The 27,901-nt window shown below is 35.3% G+C and overlaps 1 protein-coding gene across 5 annotated transcripts; it reads right to left on the bottom strand.

Annotated features, from left to right (window-relative positions):
• Nucleotides 1-1,468: 1,468 nt before the first annotated feature.
• LOC140781805 (uncharacterized) lies at nucleotides 1,469-25,993 on the bottom strand. 5 transcript variants are annotated; one of them, XM_073128036.1, is made up of 15 exons: nucleotides 25,822-25,993; nucleotides 25,618-25,684; nucleotides 23,852-23,988; nucleotides 21,160-21,500; nucleotides 13,873-13,910; nucleotides 13,667-13,746; nucleotides 12,022-12,089; nucleotides 6,457-6,763; nucleotides 4,889-5,001; nucleotides 4,743-4,808; nucleotides 3,402-3,492; nucleotides 3,201-3,268; nucleotides 2,163-2,200; nucleotides 1,860-2,074; nucleotides 1,469-1,748 (listed from the first exon to the last, which is right to left on the bottom strand). In XM_073128036.1, exons 3-14 carry the CDS (start codon nucleotides 23,970-23,972, stop codon nucleotides 1,888-1,890), a joined length of 1,518 nt encoding a protein of 505 aa, XP_072984137.1. In that variant the 5' UTR covers nucleotides 23,973-23,988; nucleotides 25,618-25,684; nucleotides 25,822-25,993; the 3' UTR covers nucleotides 1,469-1,748; nucleotides 1,860-1,887. The 5 variants fall into 5 exon arrangements, with proteins under 5 accessions (XP_072984137.1, XP_072984136.1, XP_072984138.1 ...); XM_073128035.1 differs by having other exon boundaries at nucleotides 23,852-24,041; nucleotides 25,822-25,961; XM_073128037.1 differs by having other exon boundaries at nucleotides 23,852-23,992; nucleotides 25,822-25,882.
• Nucleotides 25,994-27,901: the final 1,908 nt, after the last annotated feature.

Here is a 27,901-nt window from a genome sequence, read left to right as displayed (position 1 = left end):
TTTGATCCTTCAAAGACTTTTAGAAAGAAAAAAGAAGATTCTATAAGACAAGTGAGGCCAAACTTATTCACACACATATATATATATATATATATATATATATATATATATATATATATTTGAAAACAAAAGGCTTATTGATAACTAGTCAGATGTCACGTCGAATAATTAGTACGGATAGGAATAGAATGTATTCATCGAAATGATGCTCAACGCATAAAAATGGTTTTGAGGGCTGCCGTAGAACTCAGCTTTATTCTTCCTTCTTCTCTGATGACTATAATTCGATGCTTCAGAGTTCGGATCAAACAAGGACTAAATCCATCTTAGAATCAAACAAGGTACCTCTCTCTTTCTTGAAGGTGGTAGGCTTGGCCTTTTAATATGACAACTACTTGTGTCTTAGGGTTACTTTACAGGCCAGAGCAATTGGGAAAGATGATGAGTCCCACTCATGGTTAAAAATGCCGTACTTAAATGGTCAAAGAGATTCTTTATATGGGTATTTTAAGGTTCAAATTCCACCAGCACATAATAGTGTCCACTTCTTAAGAGAAAAAATAATGATAATTATACTTGGTCCTTTAAAACTATCACCCTTTTCTACGGAAACTATTTATTATCCACTTTCTAAGAAAAATGGTAGTTACACTTAGCCCTGTACTAACACCGTTATTAACCTACATTTCCTATACCTTTTTTATAATCCATATAGATCCCTGAGCTAAAAAAAATATCCTCATAGATTCTTTAATTATGAAAAAAAAATATAGTCTAACTATATAGATTCTCTGAAGTAAGAAATTTTTTACGACAAGAGATCTCTAGTTCAAAAAAATAAAGAAAAAAAAAGACCATCTAAGGCTTGCTCGAGTGTAATTATTCCAAAAAAAGAATGAATGATATTTTTTGCTTTGCATATGAATGTTAGACTTCGTTGAAATCTTTCCAGTTGTTTTTCTTCCAGAAATAGATGGGAAATAAATCTTGGGAATATCTTTATAGTTTTGGATCTAGTTGTGAAAATATGGCTGACTAATATATATATATATATATATGACAAACTATTCGGTATCTTAGAACTAGTTCAGAACCAAGCTGTCCTGCTCAAATAAATAGCCTTAAGCTGGATAGGGCCACAAAACATTTAAGAGCTTAACGTCACACTCTGAATGAATTAAACCACAGTTTTACCATTTTATCAAACACAACCTGCATGACAATGACTCCACATTTATATTGGATGATGTTGGTCAAGAAATAAGTTTCTACCAAATCAATCTTTATAATTGAGCTCTTGACTTTTAGGTGTTTCGTAATATTAACTACTAAGAGAACAAAATTAGTTTTAAAAAAAAAAACTATTTGACTGTTTAAAAGTAAATTGATTAGCAAGACAAACGAACATGGAGAAAATGCATCCTAATTTGAGCATCATCCAACTTGATAACTGAGGAGACACCAACAATTGACACTAGAGAATTTTGATATTCATATCTAGCAAAACAAGGTATACAGTATTCAAACTTGCTAACAGAAATTACATGGACATGTTCATTCTAATGAATCAAGTAGCCCAAAGAGAGTGAATATCCACCTAACAGATACAATCTACATTTAGAATTGGACAATAAGTAACTTACAATAATGAGAAAAGGAGTGGCCAGCTGAAAGTATCGACGTCAGAATATTGCTCATCCTGAAGGATGTACAGTATTGCAAGGTACACTCAAAAGGGCACCATGCACCTACAAAGAATAGTAACAAGACATCAGCACTAAGCATGTAAATTTAAAGGCATAAAAAGATGAAGAGAAGATTGGTCCAAGAAGGGTACCATAAGATTAAAGTGCGGATACCTGATTACATTATCCTAGACAGTGACAGTCATTCAGTTTGCATGTCTTCAGGCAAGGGAATTGAAGAACAGCAATGGTAATATCCACTTTCATCAAACTTGAATCTCTGAGAGAGGTGCACGACAGGGATGTGATACTCACCCCAATCTTCTGAGCCATAGACCCTAAAAATATGCCGAGCATCAAAGAAATCGTTTCTTCCAGTCCTTTTGCTCCTGAAATAATAATTTTCAAGATTAAGGAACCTGCATAAATCATCTCTGACAGACAGAAATGCCACAAAGTTATCTGATCAAAGAGCACCTTTTTCTGTGCCGCACATTCATCAAGGTGGCATGCAACTGTAACTCATGCATATAAAAGAGTCAGACTAGTTTTGAGGTATAATATACAATTGATTGGCCACTTATGTGCCAAATAGCTGCAGAAAATTTCTCAGTAGATTGTGAATAGTTAGAGATGTAATGATTGAATAAAAGTGGCATGCACTGGGTGAGTGCAACTATCCCCTACACTATATAACATTGCCTGAGAGAATATAAAGATTCCAATAAAATTTGAATGTAACCCATCTGTTACATTCAAAGAAAACTATCTACAAACACTTCCTATCCAGATATCCATGTGACAGATGGATCTTGGATGAAGGTCAGCTGCATGTCCACCTATTATTTTACATTTCTAATAGATTCTCAAATGATTTTTAATATAATTTTATTTGTATAATCACATTAGAAGAATATGGACAAAAACACACCTTTCTTACAAATAAGGGCTACTTTGGCTTTGCGGTGCACGCATTTCATATGTAATGCGTAGATTTGTGTAACTGCATACTTTTTATGTTCAACATTTTCATTTATGTAAGCAGTGTAGAACTTTTATGGGTAATGCATCTGTTTGTTTAGGCAGTACACAATTTTGGTTTATACACAGTGTGCATCTAACTTCGTATACAACATATTGCAGCAATGTAGATCTTGTTTGCAAGCAACATGAGGTCTGCTGTTCTGGTCTATGCTTGCTAATGTGATTATAAGGTGGAATTATCTGCAAATCATTCAAGAGTCTGAAAAGTTTAATTTAAACAAATTCGGCATTCAGTACTGCTACAAAAATAGAGTACAATGATCCTGCAATAAGAATGTGATAGTTGAGGATTAACTAACAAAGTTTCTGAAGTGTAAAGCAAGAACAATTCAGCATTAACTATGTAGCAATTACTACCCTAGTAAGAACCATCGTAGACAAAGATTATACTGTAGAACATTTGATTTAAAAAAGAAATGCAGAAAGTAAAATATAAGGAACTAGGGGAAAAAATATATTCTAAGGCCTTACCTTCAATGTATGGTGGGCGTCCTTATCAAGAACAAGGCCTGACTCAACAAAGGCATCAATAATGACTTCTGTTTAAAATGGAAAGTCAAGGAGTAATTTTGCCATAAGAGGATGATCTGACCAATATAATAAACCATATAACTGCACTAACAAATGAGTAATTTAAGAACAGAGTAATTAATGTAAATTGATTTTGGATACGACAAGCACGTAATAAACGTCCTTCCCCACCGACTTCTATGACTGGAGCATACACCACACGAGCCTTTGCTGGGGAACCTCTCATGCATGTCTACAATTAAACATTTCCATGAGATTTATTCCAAAAAGTAAAGTGAAACAATAAATTTCTACAATGTGAACACTGTTAGATAACAGTGACTGATACGAATTTCAAGGAGACAAGGACATGATTGAGAAATTCATACGGAATGTACAACAGATTTTTCACAACCTAGGACCAAAAACAATAACCAAATGCTAAACAGAAAGAATTTCTTCAAGGCCATACAAACAACAAAAGCTACTTTGCAATATCAGCCATATGGTATTTCTCACATGAATACTTGAGAAGAAAATGAACAGATTAATAAAACTCGTCAGAAATCTGTATAGGAATAAATCCCATGATACCAAGATACAAAATACCATGTCTTTAACTGATCTATACTTATACTTGGATATAGGATGAGAAACTTCCTTACTCACGTGGGTTCTCCCCTTCTTATACTGAAACCCTCTAAATGTATCTGGAATTAGAAATCGAGAAGGAACCAGACATCCAAGGAGAATAAAGCTATTGGAAACTTCCTTACTCACGTGGGTTCTCCCCTTCTTATACTGAAACCCTCTAAATGTATCTGGAATTAGAAATCGAGAAGGAACCAGACATCCAAGGAGAATAAAGCTATTGGAAACTTCCTTACTCACGTGGGTTCTCCCCTTCTTATACTGAAACCCTCTAAATGTATCTGGAATTAGAAATCGAGAAGGAACCAGACATCCAAGGAGAATAAAGCTATTGGAAACTCTATAATAACAATTTCCTCATATTTTTTCCACCATCAAAACACTGTTTGATGGATGGTCCAAATAACACAAGGATACTTCATTCTCTGAATCTCAAAATATCACATTAGAAGAGAACTCATTAGATAAGAATGCATCAAAATCACAAAGAAATCTGAAAAATTAGTCTTGAGAATCTAAGAAGACGAATAGCAAAAAGAGGAAACTGTCTTGCAGCTTCCTTGAAAAGATCTTGTTTTAGTCTATTTTGCCGGACTCGTACACTTAACACTCTCATGAAAGATACTAAAAGTTAAGCACTAAAATAAGATAAGATTTCATCAGTCATCAAGAAAATTTGTAACCTCACATTACTCAGAGCATATTATTCAGTTACCAAGGCCATAGCAAGCATCATAGCATTAGCAAACCTCAAATAGGTTAACTAAAGCATAATTCAAAAAATTAGGATGTGGAGAGTAAAAAAACCACTAGTGCATCATAGAAACCCATATTCCAAGCAAGCAAACTCACCAGCCCTTTAAGCCTTATTGAAATTGGTCGATTGTCCAAAGCATCCTTTACTTTTGAAGATATACTCTGCTATGCAAATAAAAGAGCATTATGCATGGAAAAAAAAACAGTGCCAACAAATAACTAGATCCAGAGAAGTCAATCACCTGTAGGACCTCCGAAGCTGCAGCAATACGATCCTTGTTCCACAACTTTAGCATCAGGACAGTTAAGTGAAATGTCTTGGGGCTGATAAATATGGATCTCTCGATTCCCAGATCTATAATAGCACAAAAGAAACTTAAACCTAGAGAACAGTATCACATAACTATTTGAAATAACAGAGGAAATAATACTATTATACTCATATTGGAAGAATTGCAGAAAGCTTATGCTTATCTAGGCCAATTTGAAGAGATAGCTAGCTCACAAAACTTAAATGATTTGGGTAGTACATGGTGATTCATTCTGCACAAAGCCAGTCTATGTGATTAATGTATTATGCTCCAAACGAGTCACAAACCCATTCAAAGTTTAAATAAGTATACTGGAAACAGCACAAAGAAAAGCTTAGTTCAAAGGCTAATAGTCCAGGAGAAAACCAAATATCATGAACTCATCCATAAAAAGATTAGAATAAAAAAGAATTAATGATGATACTTAAGCAGAGGAGAAGCTAAGTGAAAAAATCCTTTATATTAAAAAATCATGACATGAGACAAGAATGTTGGTGAAGAGCAACTCATAATTAACTTCAGAAAGAGAACATGCTAAACCAAGCAAGCATATGAAGGACTACACCTATATTTGTACTAGACCTGAGCAAAGGTTGGAGGGCTGGGTAGTAGCAGGGCAAGGTCCGCCTTCAGGACAGTTTTGGCCAGGCAGCCAGCCCAATCCAAAAGTAACCCAGTGTTCTTCCCCCCTTCTTTTTTGAGTCTCATTCACAAGCCTGATCCAAAGCTAATTTTAAGGTGCGGGCCTGCCCCACTTGCCCAAAGCAAAAGACCAGCAACAGGCAGAGCATGGAGGTAGGTATTAGGAATATAATGCAATGAAATCACCTTGCAGAGACGGTTTCTTAAGCCATTAAAGCAGGAATTTTGAGGTGGGTCTGCTGGAGATGGAGCTTACGCTTTTGGAAATCTCTTTACAAGCTTATTTTCAAGCCATTAGTAGGACCATCATACCCATCAATAGTTCATAATCAATGAGAAGATATAGTGACAAAACCAAATCTACCAAAGGAAAAAAGAAAACACAAGATGAAATGTTGCACCTGGGGCAGAATAGCAGAATTGTAGGATGAAAGAAGGGTAGGCAGCTGGTGGAGAAGAGGAAAGGATTAGGATAGACAGCAGGTATGGACATATAAGTATTTAAGAGTACCGGGCTAGATTCAACAGGCCCAGAAAAACTCATAGCAAGCCCTGAGACAGGATCAAAGAAAGTTGGATTTATGAATCGAAGACCAGCATGGCACAGCAGGCCGAGAAACCATTGAATTGATGCACCTGATCCAGATCAGCCTAATATGCTCTAGTAAATAGTAACTAAAGTGATCAGTTCACTCTTTTTCAGGTCATCTCACAGAAAGCAAAAATTGCGAGAAATTTTTTTCTAATAAATGATCTTCAAATGATGCTTAATTCACTAGATCCAAGTAAATCTTCAAAAGGAGAAATCTGAGAGTGGTTTGCTGACAGTTATTCAAAGATAGTACGTGTTGCAATACCTGACAATGTCGAATTCTTAGAACCTTGACTATAGTCTACAGTATCTATCTTCACTCTTACATGCTCCATTTTGTCTTCAACTTCAAACTTAACAGCAGCACTTGAACTTCCTGCTTGCTTATCATCGTCACCTGTTTCAACTGAAGTATCCTCATGTAAATCCATGTCAACATCATCATTTAGGCTAGAACTACTATTTCCAAGTATCGAGTTCTGGAAATGATGTAGCTTCTGGACTAGAGCCGGATGGATAGCCAATGGAAGAGAGACAAAATGAGAGTAATCAAGCTTTGGGCTTTTCACTGCCTGAAAATCACAAGGATAAAAACGGCAGCAATTAAAAGATGCAGAGGATAATTGTAAGAACCAGAAAAAAAAAAAAATGATCAGGGGTTGAGAGAGGAGGGTGCACGTGCTCTACACGTCCAACCCCTCCCCTCTCCCTCTCCGGCACGCGACGAAGCCAACGGAAGATCTCGCCGAATCCAATTCAGATTCGGGATCTTTAATTTATAAATTAAAAACCCTAATTTTATAACTAATTGCAATAAAAATATAAAACAATGTTAATGTTTTTGAGTCTCTAAACTAAATAAATAAAATGTCTAATCTAAAGCATAAAATCAAAAGAGCGGAAAGATAAATAGGTGAATCCTAAGTGGAGGTGGAGTCCGAGTACATCTCGCTCAGTCGCCCTGCTGACTATTACCTGAAATAAATACAAAAATAATAGAACCCATGAGCCAACAACTATAGCTCAGTGAGTGGAATCCACTCACTAACCAAATAAATTTTAATTCATATTAATGCTGAATAAATTAAACTAAAAGCAACAATATCCATCACAATATGCAATAGGCATACTCTCTAAATAATAACAATGATAACAATAGAGAGAGATGTTACAACTTGTAACCTTGCACGTTTTCAACATATTAACATCTTTTGATATTTATACTGTCATATGTCTCAATGGGTCTAAACCCTGTGGATCCACATCAACTAGAAGTCACCTCGAGATGACGCTCAGGACTTTTCTTCATAGCTGATCCAGTTAGGGTCATCAGAGGGTATCATCCTGTGATTAACACACTCTGTCTTTTCCTCTAACCGTTGAGAGAAGTTAGAGCCACCTAGGAATTTTTCTTATTCATCGTAGGACTGTTCTTTAACCCCGCCAGAGTCACCTAAGAAAGTCACCGCAGTAATCTAATTTAGGACTTTCCCCTGGACTTCCAAATAGACTTGAGTCACTACGGAAAATCGCAACCGATTTATACCGGGACTGTTCTCTAAGTCGTATCAATACTAGTCTCATTTTTCATTTCACAAATTTCAATATTTGCACGAAGTATGGTGATGCACTGAATATAATAATTAAATACACACAGAAAATAAAACAATTAAATTTTCGCATGTACGGATGAAATAAATAGATTTGCACACAGAATTTGCAGCAATTTAATTTTTACACATAAGGGTGAAATAAATAATGTGCACACAGAAAATTTATATGGTCTGACAAAAATACGAAATACAATAAAATAAACATGTGAGTGAACCCACTCACTTGAGTCTAGGCAAGACAACCGAAATCTCAAATCTCTAGCTCACGTACTAGAAATCACCACCTTAAATAATAAATAATATTCAAATTTTTAATTTGAATAATATCAATATTTCTAAAATTTAAAAAAAATAAAACTAAAAGTAAAACTAAAATGGGTTTAACCCACCCATTGGATTGGGCTGGGCTACTGCTGGCCCGGCCCATTCCAAAAATAAGGCTAATCGGGCTGGGCCAAAGCCCAGCCAAAAGAAACTAATCGGGCCGGGCCAAGGCCCAACCAAGAAAATGGATTGGGTGCGGTTTAGCCCGCAGCCCATCCAATTTAATTGGTTCGGGTCGGGTCTGTGGATCCAAAATCCAAACCCGAACCCGAACCCAATCCGAATTTGAAAGAAAAGGGGGTTGGCTCGGGTTAAACCCGAGCCTAACCCATCCCTTCTCTCTTCTCACGTCCGACACGAGGAAGGGAAAAAGCTAGAGAGAGTGGTCGCCGGTGACTCCGCCGGCGGCGGGTCACGACCGGCTCCCTCTCTCTCTCTCTCTCTCTCTCTCTCTCGTGGTGGAGGAGAACCTACTCACCGACGGCCGACGCCGACGTCGATTGGAGCCACGAGGGCTCCCTAGAAGATATCGCCGACACTGGGCTTGGAGCACGAAGCTTCCGGTGACGATGCCGTTGCGACCCGAAGCCGCCGGCCGGCCTGATTTGCCGAAGAAGCCGAGAACCCCAATTTTAGGTATTTTCGATTTACCCCTTTAAATTTAAATTAAACTAGAGGGATGAGAGAGGACTCACTGGGGAGGAGTGTGGTGGTCCCAATTTCCTCCGGCGATGCTCTGGCGATCCAATCCCACAGCGACGACTCCGACGGTGAGAAAAGAAAGAAAACGGTGGAAGAGAAGAAGGCTGGAGGAGGGGGTTGAGAAGAGAGAGAGGATTAGGGTTTAATTTATAGATTAGAAGAGGATTAAATCTAATCCGATTCGGATTAGATGAAATCCCCCCTTATTAGCGCCTTGTCGCGTGCTGGAGAGGGAGAGGGGAGGGGCTGCACGTGCGCCCTCCTCTCTCAACCCCTAATTTTTTTTTTTAAATTTTGTTTCTGGTTCTGACAGCAGCCCAATCCATTTTCTCGGCTGGGCCTTGGCCCAGCTTGATTAGTTCCATTTTTTTTAGAATGGGCCGGGCCAGAAGTAGCCCAGCCCAATCCAATGGGTAATTAAACCCAATTTAGTTCTTTTTAGTTTTTTTTTGAAAATTTTGAAATATTGATATTATTCAAATTGAAAATTTTATTATTATTTATTATTAAAGGTGGTTATTTTTAGTATGTGAGCTAGAGATTTGAGATTTCGGTTGTCTAGCCTAAACTCAGGTGAGTGGATTCACTCACATATTTATTTTATTATATTTCGTACTTTTGTCGGACCATGTAAATTTTTTGTGTGCAAAATTATTATTTTCATTCATACGTGCAAAAATTAATTGTTACATTTTCTGTGTGCATTTAATCATTATACTCAGTGCATCAACATACTTTGTGCAAATATCGAAATTTGTGAAAAGAAAAACAAGACTAGTATTGGTACGACTTAGAGAACAGTCACGGTATAAATCACTTGCGATTTTTCTGCGGTGACTCAAGTCTATCTGGAAGTCCAAGGGAAAGTCCTAAATCAGATTACTGCGGTGACTTTCTTAGGTGACTCTGGCGGGGTTAGGGTACAGTCCTACGATGAATAAGAAAAATTCCTAGATGACTCTAACTTCTCTTAATGGTTAGTGGAAAAGACAGAATATGTTAATCACATAGTGATACCATCTGATAACCCTAACCAGATCAGCTATGAAGAAAAGTCCCGAGCGTCATCTTGAGGTGACTTCTAGTTGATGTGGATCCACAGGATTTAGACCCATTGAGACATATGACAGTATAAATATTGAAAAGATGTTAATATGTTGAAACCGTGCAAGGTTATAAGTTGTGACTCTCTATTGTTATCATTGTTACTATTTAAAGAGCATGTCTATTGCATATTGTTATGGATATTGTTGCTTTTAGTTCAATTTTTATTCAGCATTAATATGATTTAAAATTTATTTGGTTTTCGAGTGGATTCCACTCACCGAGCTATAGTTGTTGGCTCATGGATTTTTTTTTTTGTATTTATTTATCTATCTCAGGTAATAGTCAGCGGGACGACTGAGCGAGATGTACCCGGACTCCACCTCCATTTAAGATTCACCTATTTATTTTTATGCTCTTTTAGATTTTATGTTTTAGATAAGAAGTTTTATTTATTTAGTTTAGAAGCTAAAAAATATTAACATTGTTTTATATTTATTATAATTAGTTTTAAATTTAATCAAACAGATTTTTATTTTATTTATTTATTTTGCCATTGTACACGTAGAAAGTATTAATAAGGCTTCGTGTATCTCAAGCATATTGAGATGCATGGCCGGTCATGATTTCTATTTTGGGTCGTGACAATAATCATATAAGTTGGGGGGTTAAAGCATCGTCAGGCATAACAAATAAGAGAAATAGATATAGTTAGAAGTTCAGAGGGAAATAAGCAAGCTGATGCGAGATTTGGTAAAGTTAAAGATTAATGCGATTACTTGACAGATTGTACAGTCACATTTACAATCAGATTCCACATACTAGCATCCCCGCATAGTGCGACTATAGTAAACATCTCTGATTGCAATGAATATCTAGGACTACAGATTATGCACAATTCTCGTGCATACTGTTGTGTTGATATTCACCTTGCCCTCATGCTGATTGCTTCTTCAGTACAGGTCAATGTCAGCTACAACTGTAATTTAAAACAACATCGATGATAAGCACTGCATATAGACTGCCAGAGAAGTAAAGAAGAACCATCACCAGCGCTTCCATTGACCACAAGGAGAACAAACCGTACCAGACAAGCCTATTTTCTGTCACCAAAATATTCAATTGTTCAGATTTTGGTGCTCTCTTACCTCTTGGTACGACCACATAAAAAAAGTATATACTCCTAAAGGTTTGAATATGAGAAGTTGGAAACTAGTGTATATTTTCTAAACAAAGGATTTATATGGCACCCTACTCACAAACCGGATGCCATGTTAGTAAATATAAAATAATAGCATGCTCACTCTACAAAGCGTGTTCATGATGAATGAAATAATAGATATTTATTGACTTTTAATTACTATGAAGATTGTTGACATTTTATTGTCTCCATCAAGCCTTGTCCACGCCATATCTAATCATCTTTATGAATTTACATTCATCAACTATTTATTTCTAAGCAATCTATGGACATATATAAGATTCATCAAATCATTTTGCCACCAATATTAGCTGGTCCCTTTGGAAATTGGAAAAAGTGAAAGAACTTCAAGTGTGTTACCAGAACACTCTAAAAAACATAACATATCCTAGACTCCAATAGGACAAAGTAACCATAAACAGAAACATGAAATAATGAAAAACCATGTTGATGGATGAGATGCCAAAATGGTTCAACCGTCGGGGACAACATTATATGGAGAGTATATCATGCTACAAACTTATATGTCCTTCTCAGAGTACCATGTATGGATTCAAATCTATCTTCTATCTTATATGCAAATTTTCCAATCAGAAGTTTGAATAAGAACTAAGATGATGGTTAACCTTCCAAAGTCAGCTACTCCCCTTCTACATCTACTGTCCTACAGCTACTCTATAATCCCCAAGCTAGCCCCTCCCTCCCGCACCAAAAAAATAATAATAACAACAACAACAACAACAGAAAATTGTTACTGTTATGTTTGTGCTTCAAGCCCAAACACCCTACATCTTAAAGAGAAATCATAATTGAAGAGTGAAACGTGATGCTAAAATATTGAAATGAATAAGGTTCTTGGTTGGGATCTTAATGTGGACAACAACGAAAACAACTAATATGGAGGATTCAAAGCTGTATTATGTAACTCAATCTGCAGAAAATCTACCTCTTCAAGTACAGTTGTAATTTTCTCTGATGCTTTAGTCACACTTTCAACGTCATTTCCCTCGATAACTGCAAAATGAATAGTACAAGTACTACCTTACAAGTTAGGCATTAGGAAGCAAAAGAAGTCCGTCAAGAAGCTAATAATAATATAATATGAAAAATTGCAAACTAACTATCTCACAATTGTTAAATGGAGTCAAAAATAAATACAAAATTAAGAGAAATTAGTGTGGATTGAAAAATGTACATTGACAAAAAAAACATAGAAGAAGAATAATGCATCAAATATCTATAAAACATGACTTGATCAGAACACCATCATAGTTTTGAATTTCAAAGAAGGAAAACTAAACAAAAACTAGATAACTTTGACTACAATTGTGCAAATATTTCCATTTATTCATGTTAGATAATCAGTTACTAAAAACTTCAGGCCTTGTTTGGTTTAAGGCTAAGCCCCGAACTCGATTAATTAGTCTTATTTCTTAGTCTTGATATTTTTTTAGAGTAAACTTGATTAGATATGAAAAAAATAAAAAGATGTTTAGTTACTGAATCAATTAAGGGGTCTCTAAACTAGTTCAGTGAGGATCCCTAAACTCAAAGCAACCAATAATATATATCATACATTTAAAATTAAAAAAATGAAAGATAATAGGGTGTGGTCCTCCACACCATATAAAAATAAATAATGAAAAATTGAGACTAAATAGGGCTAAATAAGGTTTGAACTCAAGATCTCTAGAAACTAAGCTCTGATAATATGTTAGATAATTAGTTAATCTAAAAGTTTAAGTTATTAGATAAGAGACCAACAGCATATATCATACCTTTAAAATCTCAAAAAGTAATCATTTATATAACCTTTAATGCATATATTATGTTAATGTGGGTAAACCAATTTTCGCTCTTTTTTGATATCAAAGACAAAATAGTGGAGGATGGAAAGTTCATTACCTAAAAAAATGGGGTTGACCCAAGAGGACCCTTAACAAATGTGGAAGTATTTGAAAGACTATAAAACAGCATCTAAGATATGAATTTAGCCTTATGACCAAAGCTGGCACAGTATCTGCAACCAAATCCACATAGTTCAAGATATTATGTGTAACAATGTGACCAGGTGACATGATTTATCTTGCCAACTTAGGTTCCATCCCCTAACTAGGGTGATAATGTTAACGTTATTTGAAGTCTAATCAAAAAGGTTGTCCACAAAACAAAGTGGTGAAGTTTGTTATGAAATTTACTTTACTATTTCAGGTTCTGCTAATTATCTATCACTGAGAACTAAGGACATCAACTATAAAGGAAATATAAGAATACTGCAGAGGTTGCACATATTGAACAAAGAAAAAGCTCAAATCCATTACCATGATGATTAGTCAATCCCTATATAACATCTAGTTGACTTAATGGCACTTGTCCTTTTTCTGTCAATACAAGTCCTATAAGAGATCTAGGTGACTACCATTGTTATCTGTCAGCACAAGGAATACAGATCTAACACGAGATAGCAGAGTGGAATTTTCATCCTTGTAAAGAATTGTTGAACTTCTTGACAATTTTAATGTTTAAAAAATAGGAGAACTTGGAAGGTTTTTAAGTGGCATTGCCATGAAAAGGTCAAAGATAATCATTACCAACAGAAGTCGCCTTCTTGGATGATTTAAAAATAATTTTCACTCCTGTTTCTCCCTCGATTTGTTTCTGCATCGACCCTCTACAAGGTAAAAAGGTTCACTTTCTTAAACAATAAATCTTCAGATGAACAATTTAGGAAAAGAAATATCTGCATTGAAAATATAAGGAAAATTTAAGGAAAATAAAGAGAGCACGAAACTTATACCCTTGTCCTCTCAAGAAGCGAATTAAAGGAACATCTACCTGCAAAAGATTAGGTACCATATGATATGAGGAATTGCATTTGAAAGGAAATGCAGCTCAGATGCCTAAATAGAAAAAAGAAAACAGCTTGCCAGAGAGACACAAGGGCTGCATCAGTTCTCAATGAATACCAAAAGTTCTCCAAGAGTGCAATTCATAATTTTATTATCAAAGCAGTTCAGACGCCTAATAAGGAAAAAAGATAACAGCTTGCCAGAGAGACACAAGGGCTGCCTACAGTACTTGATGAATAAATGAAGGGTTCTCCAAAAGTGAAATTCAGGTTAAACAGCACTTTGCAAATGGATTTGCAGAGTATGCTCAACCAAATTATAGCATTTGCTGCTACTTAGTACAGAGATAAGTGAGAATTCAGAAAAGATAAAAGGAAGATAAAGTATAGGGAAAAATACATTTTACCCAGCTATAGTTGGGCCAATATTGAAAGTTCCTTCCCGAATTTTCATCTGTGACACTTAAGTACTTAACCAACTTATAGTTCTAAACTATTAGTAGTTCGCTAACAAAAATTAGAGTTAAAATTAAAAAAAAAACGAAATGCCCCTTTTAATTTACAGTAATCAGTAGAAAAAGTAGATTTTTCATGAAAATCTGAGTTTTGTTCTAACTACACTACAATCATTGTCATTTGTCAATTTTAAAGTTAGGAGATCGCAAACATTTCAAAAGGAGAGAAGATAAAGGGCAAAAATATCAAAAGTTTGACAGTCTTGATAGGAAATCGCTCATATTATAATTGGATGGAGAATCTAATGGTTGCACATAGATAAAAAATGATAAGCATGTGATGTAAGAGCCTATAAAAGTAGAATAACTATATACTTTAACTAATATATTTTTCCTTCAAGGAGAACGGAATATCAACCAAATTACAAGAGGGTAAAATATATTTTTCCTTTAAATATAAATACATAACTATATGTTTAATTGCAAATACTAAACTTTCAGAAAACTAGGTGGAGATAAATATGTCTATATGTGTAACTTGTTTGAAAGTAAGAGCCTATAAAAGTAGGATTAAAAAAGAAAGGAAGATATTACCCAGTAAGAATTCCAAAGATTTTGTTCTTTCTTTCATACAAGTTAGATTACCTCCTTAATCGGCTTAGCAAAACATTTTGAAAGAACTTATTGTCCTTGGCCTTCATTCCTCAAAGATAGCTTACTCTTAAGAATAATCTATACATCATAATCATCACCATTAGGCCATCTCCAAACATTGAAGATTCACTCAAATTTATTGAAAATAAAATTCCAGAGTATTATTTGGTTTGAAGCTAAGCCCCGAATTCGATTACTTCGTCTTATTTCTTAGTCTTGATTTTTTTTAGTAAACTTGATTATCGGCACGCCCAACCGTGTCGGTGGCACACCCCTACATGCCACTAGCATATATTTATAATATTTTTAATAAACTTTTTAGAATATTTAAAATATTCTTGGGTCTTCGATATATCAATCTTTAGTTTTTAGTTTAAATATATGTGTTAAAAGTTCAAAACCTAATAATGCTTTATCTTTATATTATTTTTGTAAATGACCTATTTTAGAAAAAGAACCTAGAAATTATTTGTATTCCTCGGAAACCCCCGCCCACATCACCGTTCAATATTTCTTGACCTACTATTGGCTAAACCACCTAAGCACTAGGTCTAATATGAGTAGGATTAGAGGTATATCTTTGCCTGCTAGGCTAGAGGATAGCAAGTTACAAATTCTATCTCAGTAGGATATGTATTTCTATTACTATAAAATTAATAAATGAAAATAAACTAGTTAATGGTAGGGATACCGTTATCCATAAAGATAAAACAAAAATTAAATATAAATATTATTCAACACATACTATGACCGAAGACATTCATTACGACTAATATTAATGATAGGACAATCTATAATATAATTAAATACATAATATTAGCTGATAATAGTTTAATAATTAAAAGTAATATTTAATTGAACATAAAATAACGAGGATCACAGACTTCATTTGCCGGCACAAAAATAACATGAGAATGTTGTATTAAATACTACAGATATTCTTCAAAACCCATTCACTGATAGTATTGTTCTTTGTAACGTTTCACATAGTCTTCATACAAATAGAAATTTTATAATTTTCCTATGATAGATTATGAATATTGAATATGCACGAGAATGAACGGCATCGGATAGACATAGACACACCATAAGCATATGAAGATTGTAGATATAGAGTATATATGGGTGTTATGATTATAGTGAGTGTGATTGATATGATAGTAATTATGATGAACTCATATTATTCTGTAAGTGCACTTCTCCTAATGTTTAGCTACCTACAAACCCAAGTCTTTTATAAAAATAATCTCTTTGAGAAGACTGTGTAACAGGAACGCATGTCTCATCTCCATCATCACTGCCACTAGACTAAGTCTCATTATTATCACCATCGCCATCGCCATCGCCATCACCATCACCATCACCATCACCATCACCATTATCATTATTATCTCTAGTCTCATTATCATCAATTTTATCTAAGCCTTCTAAATGATCAACTGATTAGTTGATTTGATAATAATTAACAAAAATTTTAAAAAAATTTAAAAAGGGCTCTACATGGCATAATAACCAGCACGCTGTCGTTCCGGTCGACACGGGTCGGCATAGCAAGTGCTGATCGGTATGGCCATCCATGCTTGGTTAGATATGAAAAAGATAAAAAGATGTTTGGTTACTGAACTAGATTAAGGGTCCCTAAACTAATTCAGGAGGGTCCCTAAACTCAAAGCAAACGAGGCCCTAGAAGAATAAGCTTATTGCCAACTATCTTGCTGGTGAGCTAAGCAAACTAAAGTCAAGCCTACGAGGAGCCTATCAGAAATCTACAAGGACAACTAGAATACATTTTTTTACCTTAGGTTTTGCAGTTGGACTTATGCAACCAAAGCATCGCCGTGGAAAGATATCTTCACATTGAAAGAGTCATGAAAGGGAAAAATCATATCTTTTTTAGACACTCTTTAGAAAATGTTATGATACAATCACATAGGTTAAGTCGAGTCGAGTCAAATTAGTTAATTAATTTTTTTCTTATTTTAATTTTTAAATAAATCGAAAAATTCATATGTAGATCCACTCGGATTTTTACTCCTATAAATAGGAGTGGTCATGTGTTGATAAATAATCATTAAATAAATCTAAATTTAGTCAAATTATTCTTTTCGTCTTTATTTTTTACCGTAATCGTTAGATCATCTTAATCTTTCTAAAAGTAGATCATAACCGTAGAAACATTCTGATCTTTCAAATCATGGCCACTTTCCTCCACCAGCAACGACTCTACTCTACGGTCGTTCACCACTACTCTTGGTTGTCTACCACCCTCCAACGTCCACCGTAATGTCGGATATTACCATTCTGCTCTGTTTTGACCTTGCTCCACTCTTTTATTTTTATTTTTCTATCTAGACCTCCGATTTACGTGAAACTAAAACTATTAGATCTATAACTCATGTACCACCAAATAAATTTTCATAATTTTCTTACATCCATATTGGTCCAGATCTAGTGCGTAACATTGGTATCAGAGCCACCATTCCTCGGTCGTTAGTGAACATGTGATCCAAGACAAATCCAAAGTAGATCACTATCATGGAGGACCAAGAACTCATCTCCCTACCAACTAATGCCACCATCACTAGCAACCATCAACAACAAGTCGTCGGCGTGGGCAAAGGTATTTTTTAAAGAATTTTCTAACAAGGTAGCCAAATCCGTCAAGAAAAGCATCGAGCGGATGGAAAAGGCTATTCAGGCCTTGGTGGTAGCCCTCCTAACTCAGCATGGCCACCCCACGCCGCCGACCACCACGGAACAGGTGCCACCTCCACCTTCAAGCACTAATAATGGTGAAACTGTGGAGACCATTCAAACCGCAACAATTATTCCTTCTCCGATTGCAATTGAGCACCCTCCATCTTTGCAAATTGAGCCCTCCATCATAGCAACACAGCAGCCCCTAGAAACGGCAACGACACCGCCTTCCCCAACTGCAATGGAAGCTAGGGCTAAAAGCTCTAGCTTTCCACTAGCGGCGATTCAGGCCCTATCGGCCCAAACCATCATGATTGGTCACTTCCTTGGATTTTCCGTACCCGAGCCATGGCCTAAATTACATGCGCTAAGACCTCGACTCGAACCACCCGCAATTAAAACAAGTGGACCCTAGAGCAAAATCCACCATGGGCCCCTCCTTCACGTGGCAAATGAGACCCACGTGAAGATCAAGGATATACATTTCGAGATGGACGAAAGATATGAAAACCACCATGGACACCTTGAGGACAAGGTGGTCAGAAGCGTGGTGGATCGTTATAATCCGATCACATGGATTAACTCGAGTCAAGTTAGCTAGTTAGCATTATCTTATTATTTTAAATTTTAAATGAATTGAATAATCCGCATGTAGATTCGATCGGCTAAAATTTTTACTCCAATAAATAGGAGTGGTCATGTGTTGATAAATAATCATTAAATAAATCTAAATTTAACCAAATTATTCTTTTTATCTTTATCTTTTACCATAGCCATCAGACTATCCTTATTTTTCTAAAAGTAGATCATAACCATAGAAGCATTCCGATCTTTCAAACCCTGGCCATCTTTCTTCACCTACAGCCACCCCACTCTATAGCCATCCACTACCTCCCTTAATTGTTCGTCACCCTCTAATGATTGGCGCAAAGTCGGATATTTACCTTTCTACTCCGTTCTAATTTTGCTCCACTCTTTTATTTTTATCTTTTTATCCAGACCTCTAATTTACATGAAACTAAACATTAGATCCGTAACTCGTGAGGCTACCACAACATAAATTTTCATAATTTTTTTACATTTAGATCGGTCCAGATCTGGTGCGTAACAGGAAATAGAATAGAACGAGGATGTCTTAACATTTTGAAGTACATCGCTTAGCTACAGCACCAAGAACCTTATATATGGTTTTGTTTTTCTTTTTGTCCTTTTCATAGTAAAAGGACAAACAATTCCAAATAATTATTTTGAAATAAAGAAAAATATCCTAAATTACTTTATTTCAACTCTAAAAATGAGTCCTTCCTCTTCAATGTGCTCCAATTGTCTCCCAAAGATAAACATGAAAAATAGACACAAGCATAATACACCTCTTGGTATTGCTATTAACAAAAGACTCCCTTAGTTGGCTTGTAAGTTGATCCAGATGCTTACAATGCTATTCTGTTGACTCATTTAGTCCTTTCCACTGAATGGAATGCTTGTTTGTCCAGGCTGCATTGCAGTTAGGCCATGAAAGCAAACATGAATCTAGACAATGAAATTAAATCTGGCAATGATATCCTAAAGCTAGGTAAATTAACCAAGCTAACTAAAAGTGCCAAACCACTGAAAGCTCCAAGATGATAAGTGTCTCTGAAGCTATTCCTTCCTTAGCACTCACTAGCCAAAATGATAAGAAATTTCTTAGAAAAAAACATGACAAAACATATATTTCTAAATTGTGGTTTTGACCATGCAACAATTCCAAACAGCAGTCTTTGCAGGAATTTCATTTTAAGCTATAGGAATCATACTATCTCTAGGATTAGAGTGATCCAACAACATAAAAATACTTACTTTGTAGAATTAATCAAACTAATATATGGGTTTTAGATAGATGTAACCATATTTCATGTTGTATTATATAACCAAAGCAGTTTCCATATAGCGGATAAAATTGTCTGAAGTTAGAAAAGGAAGAATAAATTAAAGAATTTGGTAAATGTGTATGCCCCAAAAACCTCTATTGAGGAAGCTGTTAGATATATGTCCAGGAACAAGAAAATATTATAAAGTTCGAAAGTGATTGGAGTCTGGACTGGCAACAGATAGAACTAGATGTTAAATTGGAGGAGCTTGGAAGTCTCAACTGAAGTTCAAGGGTTGTCAAAGAAGCCCTGACCAGATCTATGAAAAAGGACTATTTCTTCACATCTTAATCTAGAAGAGCCAGCAAAAATGTTAGTAACTTAGTATATCTGCTGAACTAGAATAGTTAGTATTACATGGACTATCTATAATCATATTGGACAACAAAGATATATTTGTATCACTGTTACATAGAAATTTGACCATAACTGGCATGTTTATTATTCCATCATGTTCTATTATATGTTCCAGTACAAGAATGATAAATGGGTATTTCACTAGACTAAGGTAAGGAAAGTTTTGAGGAAAGATAATATCTGCATTGGTAAAACAAAATATCAGATTGAATGCAGTTAAATCCAATGAAATAAGAGCAGTTCAATTGATTTAGAAAATTCCTAAAATATGATAGAGACAAGAGACAAGAAGATCTAGAGTCTGTCATAACCAATTCATACCAAGTCATCACAGCATGCAGCTAACCTAATGAAAACCTAATATCAGTAGCGAGGTCAAGAATGTTTTCAATAAACAGAAGGTTCAGTAGTTATTGAATCAATCAACATATGAAAGCAGCAGCAGATAGAGTGTCTCAAAGGTCATAGATAAAGGAAATTTACTAAAATATAATAATAGCTAACGATCTGCATAATAATACTATGGGATTGGAAGACCATGGACATGCAAAACCAAAAGTAAGGGAGGTTATGCTTATGGATGACTCAGAAAAATTCCAAAAGAAGAACCTGAAAAAAATTGTATGGTTCTGAACTGGGTTGACTTAAAAGAGGTAGTAGCCTCCCTACAACAATAGGCGAAAGGATACAAAATGGCCCCAATCTAGAAAGATCTTCAGTTGCATAGATGTTACAACTTACAAGATACATAGGATCTAGCATTCACAATTAGACATGATTATTTTATAAATTTACCATGTGAAAGAATAAGGAGGTGATCATGATTCATAACCTCTTCTAGCTGAACCATTAGTTTGTCATTCTAACTACTGATATTTTAATTGACATCCAGATATAAACTAAGAATTCACAAAGATAAAATGTTCATACTACATTCATCAAGAAGCTTTTCAGAAGTATCATGTCAGGGGACGACCAATATCATGTTTTTAGATCTTATGAAAAGTCTTCTTTATGATATTACCTGGGACAAGATACCCACAAATCAACAATGATAAAACTGGACAATACAAATATGAACCTGTAACACAAGTCTATAGAAAAACCTAAGTTTACAAGCCTCACACCAAAATGCAAGGGAACAAATACCTTCATAAACATACCTCAACAGAAAGTGAATGCTTCTCAACGTCATTTGTCAACACTCGATCCTTGTTTGAACCATGTTCCTGAAGAACTTCCTCTATAACAATTCCATGGAATGCCTTATCAGACTGATCACAACTTCCAGTCTCACTTTTGACTTCATATGAAAAGGATATAGCTTCTTTTTCTTCTATGGCTTCAGATTCATCAACATTAACTGATGCAACTGTTGACAATTTGGTAACATCTACTACTGATTCATCAGTGGAGAAAATCTGACTATGAGATGTTGAAGTATACGAGCTATTCTGAGCTTCTGGTTGTTGACAACTATTATCAGACCTTTCATTACGGTCAACTGCATCATGTGGAACTCCAACATCAACCTTAGATCTACTTAAAAATTATCCTATAGATGAGAAAGCTGGAAAATTGACAAAGGAAAATACAAGACAAATAGCAAGACATGCATCCAAATATCAGGGAATGGCAAGATAAAATAGAATTGTCATGAAGTTTTGACCAAGAATAAAGAAAATAATAAAACTAAATAAGAAAACACTTAGTAGTTACAACCTTATAACACCTAAATAAGTACAAAAAAAAACTGATAAAAATGCTTTTTCCCAACCAATTAAAGAAAATATCATCTGGCTAGATCACTAGACTCAGTAATGTTGGTACCGTGGGTAGTCTTGCAATCTTCAAATAACTAGATAGATATACTTGATGAAAGGTAACAGATATGAACCTATTGACAGAAATGAGTTACTGTCTTCTTAAAACTGTAAATATCACTCAAACCTTCGCAGAATTCAGTGGCAAATCATGCAACCAACAACGGGATCTCACTATAGTCAATAAAAGAAGTAAGAAGAAGATGGAAGGAGAAGATCAAGAATAAAAGTTGCACAGGAAAGGTAAGCACATCTTGGATTCTTGAATTCTTGAATTCATGAATTACTTTCCTTCTCAATCCTTGCTGCTCTCAAACCAAATTTCACTAGTGGCTTGTAAATCTTACCATGAAGAAAAAGGAAGGGTTAAATAAGTTTTGGGAAGCTTGACTTAAAGAGAGGATGATTTTGAATGCCCAGGGGAGAAACTCTGGGAGATGCATTCCATGGGGAGGCGAAGACGTTGGTAATGGACATTCAACCTTTTCAAAACCAGCCAAGCCCTCTGACAAGTAAGCAGGAATTCACCAGAGGAGGGGATTGGAATGGACATAGGAGGGGAGGCTGCAGTAAAGGGTAAGGGGACGGAATCAGCAACTGAAATTGGTGCAGGTGATGCAAAACCTTCTTGGGCAAAAGTTTCCGGCAGGGATACTTCCGTCTCTTTCCCAAGGTTTTGGAGGAGATGGCTTGTGTTAGAGCATTATGTTGGGAATGAATAGTTTTTTTCACCAAGAAACTTTCTAGAAGTCGGCAAAGATTGGTCCATGCTTTATTTGCCAGTTTGTAGGGGGGAAGTTTCCGTGGAAATGCTGAGACATAAACTTTCCTTCTTATGGCAAGCAAAGGCCATGCTCACAGTGGTAGATATGGCTGCAGGAGTTTATATGATCATATCTTCAACTTTCAATCGGAGGAGGACCGGAACTACATACTTTCTTCGGGACCATGGCAGGTAGGGAGTAATCTTCTTTCACTCTGAAGATGGGAGATTAGATTTTGGCCATCAGCGGAGAGTATTAATTAAGGTTCTAAAACTCAGTATTGGGATTGAAATTGCCGCTAGAAAAAACGATATGTATCGATTGTATTATTAGATCATATAAGATAGATATTGTGATAGTAGAACATTTTATTGGTGCAGACCATCACTGGAATGAAGAAGCTTTGCAAGTGGTGTAGTGAGGATGTAATTAGCTCTATTAAATTAGTACAAATTGTTGATGAGGTGGATTCCAATGAAAGTCCATTTTGGATGTTCTCTAAGGATGGAAAGATGACAACCTCTTCAGTACATTATTGGCTCAAACAGAAACAGCATGACTGGCCGATGACCTTACATCATTAGTCCTCGATTTGGAGCACACCATGCTGATCTCGCATCAGGCATTTTTTATGTAAGCTTTATTATGATAAACTAGTCACTATCGATGTCTTTGGGGCATCTTTCCCTCTGTGTGTATCCATCATGCTAATGTGCGAAAAATTATGAAATAAATAATAAAGGGAAGTCGCAAGTAGAAGAGATTGACGTACTGTTAGGATTTAAGAAGTTGAAGATGAGGCCAAAAAGTTATTGCACTAAAACTTTTTGATAATCATAACTTCTTAACAAAGATATGTTGTCTTGATTCTAATTCTAGAGAGATTACTAATGAAATAAGGGAACAGTTTAGGTCATCAAACAGTAACAAACCTTTTATGGGAAAACAAAGAAGAAGAGGACGAAACACGAGTGATACACCTAAACATACAGAAATAATGAACAAAAAAACCTTAGTGTTTGAACTTTGAAGCAAGGATATCTTTATATAATAGAATCTTAAGTTCCTGAGTAAAAGAATGACACTATGAATCAACTCAAAAATATCATCAGCTCATCAACTGACAGACTTTGTCATGCAAAATCCCTGGGAAGAAGCGTAACATGTTGTTACCATTTATCACAAATTCACGATCATGTCATACAGTAAGAAGAATGGAGTCTAGCAATGGACCAATCAAAGTTAAAAAGAAAGTGAACAAGACAAACCTTCAGCAGAAACTGCTTCTGTGGAGATTGATCTCCATGCATACCCTTCTTTAGGAACTCCTTGTGTGGAGATTTGCCTCCTTCCATGCGCAATAGGTTTATACTTCTTTTGTTTGTCCATCTTATTAGACCAATCTCTTACTCCATCCATTTGCAAAGCATAAGATGAATTTAATCGTTGGAACAATCCCTAACAGACTCAAAGAAGTATCATAAAAATATATTTCTTAAAGTATGCCTAAGTTCCAAACAAAAAGAGCATTTTAGTTTTGGGGGAAGTTCATATATGAAGCATGCCTATGGATAAGAAAAAGAATAGCCTATGCATGTGTGTGGCTTACAGTAGCCCAACTAATATAGTTAAAAGTTGAAACATTGTTTGCCTCAACGAAATCACAAGAAAAAAAAATTTACAATGAATAAAATCCTCCAAAAAAGGGTGTTCACTAGAAAAATAATAAGAATCTATGAATAAAGCTGCACCAGGAAAGATTGTCTTCAACCTCTAGTACAGCCGAATTGACCATCTATACTTAGTTCTGATGGATTAAATCATTCTTCATATTCCAATATAACAATCAATACGATATATGACTTCAATAACCTTCCTTTATAGGTCTATTTTAGATAGCCATAGCCAAGCTGATTCTGTAGGTAAAATTACATATGTATAGGGCTGTCAAAAATAATTGAGACGGCTTGAGCTTGGTTCGATAAGGTTCGATCAAGCTCAACAAGATAAAGCTCAAAAATAATAATTTAATAAAAAATTAATATTATATAATATATATATAATACTGACTAATATGAGCCTTTAGATCAAATCTAAAGGTTCATAATATTACTATATTAATTCTTATAACTTCGTCATTAAATTAGGCCTTATTTCAACCATGACTCATATCAAGCTTGATTAGGTTTGATTTAGACTTGAATTGGTTCAAGCTTAAAAATAACTTACTAGTCGGCTCATTTAATCTTGAGCTCGAAACTGGCTCAAAATTGGCTCAAATTGAAATTATTTCAATTCAATCTTGATTCTATAATTAGGTTCAAAATTATTTTCTTAGTTACACCCCTACATATGTAGCTCAAATGCATTGCTAAACAAAGGGGCCTACCCGCTGATTGGGGAGCCAGAATGAAGCATCCTAACTCTGTGTTAACAGATACATTATTTAAGCACTTGATTAATGTGAAGATGCTTTTGCACTTAATATCAAGATAAAAATCAGGAAGCAGTTGCGGGTGTCCATTCTTCTGCAAATAAACATATTGAGATAAAGCCTACCATGCTTAGCACACAATTGTCTATATAAATTTTCTCGAGACCAAGCGATTAATGAAAATTTCTTTTTTTTCTTCTTTATCTCCTCAACTTAATATGTTAAATTAATAAGTCTAAAAAATCTAAGAAGTCAAGTTGAAATTCATCAAAATAATTCTAACCCATGTGGAAAACATATGCACAAGAACAACCAAAAAAAAAAAAAAAAACTGTTCACTGCTTATCCTTTGTTTTCACAATTCAATACAGAACCTCTTTCTAAAACGTAGGGATCACCAATCCACCAGGTCGGAATTGAGTTAAATCATTTTAAAACAGAGAAACAATGTAGTAGAAATTGTTCTGATGGACCTTACCAAATACCATGCACTTCTACTTCTCGCATATTCGAAATTGAACGAAGAACCCTAATATGGCATCCTACCCACGCTTGATATGAGCAAAAAAGAAACCAGAATAGGCAGTAAGAGATGGAAACCTGAAAGTAGCGCAGCGAGTATGGCAGAGCCGTCGGAGCACACAGTGCTTTATAAAGACGATCAGCACTGCGGAGGGTAATGAAAGGAGTGAATATAAGATTGCCCGAACAAGGAGCAAAGCGGAATCATCAACGGTTTCTTTTCAAAGGAGATGAGTAATTTTTCTTTTCTCCGTCGTCGGGGTAAAAAGGAGGAATCATTACCTTGCTTGAGGCCTGCAGGCGATCATTTGAGCGGTTCAAAAATGACGTCTGCTCAAACAGCTGCCTCTCCCCTGCGCAACGATATAGCAGTGCTCGGCACGGTCTGTTGGCTTTTCCCCCATTTATTTATTATTTTACATAATTGCCACTAAATCACAACCATGCTATCTATAATTAGAAAAATTTGCACCAAAACCACAATTAATAGTTAGTTTTCGATTTTGTCACTTTTCTTTGCAGATGATATAGTTACTTGTACTCTTTATTTCTTCTCTCTTAATTTTTTTTATATACAAGTCTCTATAATCGTTCTTTAATTAATAAAATAAGATATTAATTGAAAATATGATGAGATAATTATGATTAGTTAAATAACGAAAAGTTTTATAAATATCTCTAAAAATTGAACATAAGAGTGATTAGACATTTATATATTAAAATCTAGTTTGCGAAAGTTGCTATTATATTTGCAAAGATGACAGTTTCATAGGAAATTATAATATAACTAGTTGTTATTATATTTATGAAAGTTGTAATATAACTTATATAGGGAAGTTTATATATGTGAAAGTTATAATATACCTACGAAACTGGATAAGGCTTAAGGCTAAGATATGTTTTATAATAGTTAGAAACCGGATTTTCAAGTTGCTTTTGGTGCTAAAGGATTTTCTTAAGCATGACACTATATGATAATTATTTATTTATGTAAATTATAATAGTGAAATATGTAACTTTTGTAGTGTATAATCAAGAATGACATTAATGACAGGTTAAATAATAAGTTGTTAATATATTTATAAAAGTTATTATTATATTTATAAAAGTTATTATTATATTTACAAAAGTGGTCGGAATTATAATATAACCAGTTGTAATATAGAGAATTTGTTATTATATTATGAAAGTTGTAATATAACTAGTAAAACAAGAATGTTGCTATTATATTTACAAAAGTTATAATATAACTACAAAATTGGTTAACAGGAAGACATGGTCAAGCTTAAGGCTAAGATGTGCGTAGGGGTGTCAAAATAAATGAATTACTCAGGATCGGCTTAAGCTCGACTCAGCTTGGTTCAAGCTCAGACGAGTCGAAGCTTATTTTGAGGCGCAATTGAAATTATGAGCAGAAATCGGCTCGGCTCAATAGGCTCGTTTATACCTTGCTCCTCTTCTATTATTTCATCCCAATATAATGTAAAATAGTGACCTACTTACAAGAAATGACGTGCTCTCCTCCTACAATGGACTTGAGTCTCGCCCCGTCTCGTCTCAGTTATGTCAACTTAATAGGCTCGATTTTCACTACCAACTCTCGCATTCAATTCTCCTTCACTTCCTCCCATGCCACCTTCTCATTGTCTCTCTCCTATGGCAAAAAGTACTTAAAAAAAGAGCTTAGTAGGCTCGATTTGCTTTTTTTTTCTCTATCATTTTGGAGAAATATTGAGAGAGTGAATGAAGAGTAGGTTTTAATGAGAAAGGGTGTTCTCACCGCCTTCTCATCCTCCTCCTCCTCCTTCTACTCCTTTGGCAAGTCTCCACCGCCGCCGCCTCCTCCTTCAGCCTCCTCCTACTCTATCGCCCTCCTTATCTAGCCTCCTCTTTCGGCAAGCCGCCGCCATTACCTTCTCCTCCTCCTTTGGCAACCCACCATAGTTGTCGGCTCTTGCTCCTCCTTTAGCCACTCATCCTCTTCCATCAATCTCCTCCTCCTTTGGCAAGCTGTCGCCGCCTCATCCTCTTCCATTCAAGCTGGCTCGACTCGAGCCTTAAGCTGAGCCAAGCCTAAAAATCAAACTAGGCTCAAAATTAATTTTGAACCAAGTCTCAGCTAGAACTGACTCGCTTAGGCTCAGCATGTTGACACCCCTAAACATGCGTTACAATATTTAGAATATGATTTCTAGGTTGCTGCTAGTGCTAAAAGATTTTCGTAGTCAAACAACAAAAGTTGTTTACATAATTGTTAAAGTTGTTATTCTATTTGCAAAAGTTGTAATATAATTACGAAATTAGTTTAGAAATTTACCAAGTTCGCCATTCATATTGGCTAGTTGAATAACAAGATAAATAT

The sequence above is a fragment of the Typha latifolia genome, chromosome 2 (assembly GCF_019914945.1).
Source record: "Typha latifolia isolate L0001 chromosome 2, TyphaL0001v2, whole genome shotgun sequence".
Classification (NCBI taxonomy): Eukaryota; Viridiplantae; Streptophyta; class Magnoliopsida; order Poales; family Typhaceae; genus Typha; species Typha latifolia.
Note: the sequence above shows the minus strand (reverse complement) of the source record. Positions and strands in the feature narration are given on the sequence as shown.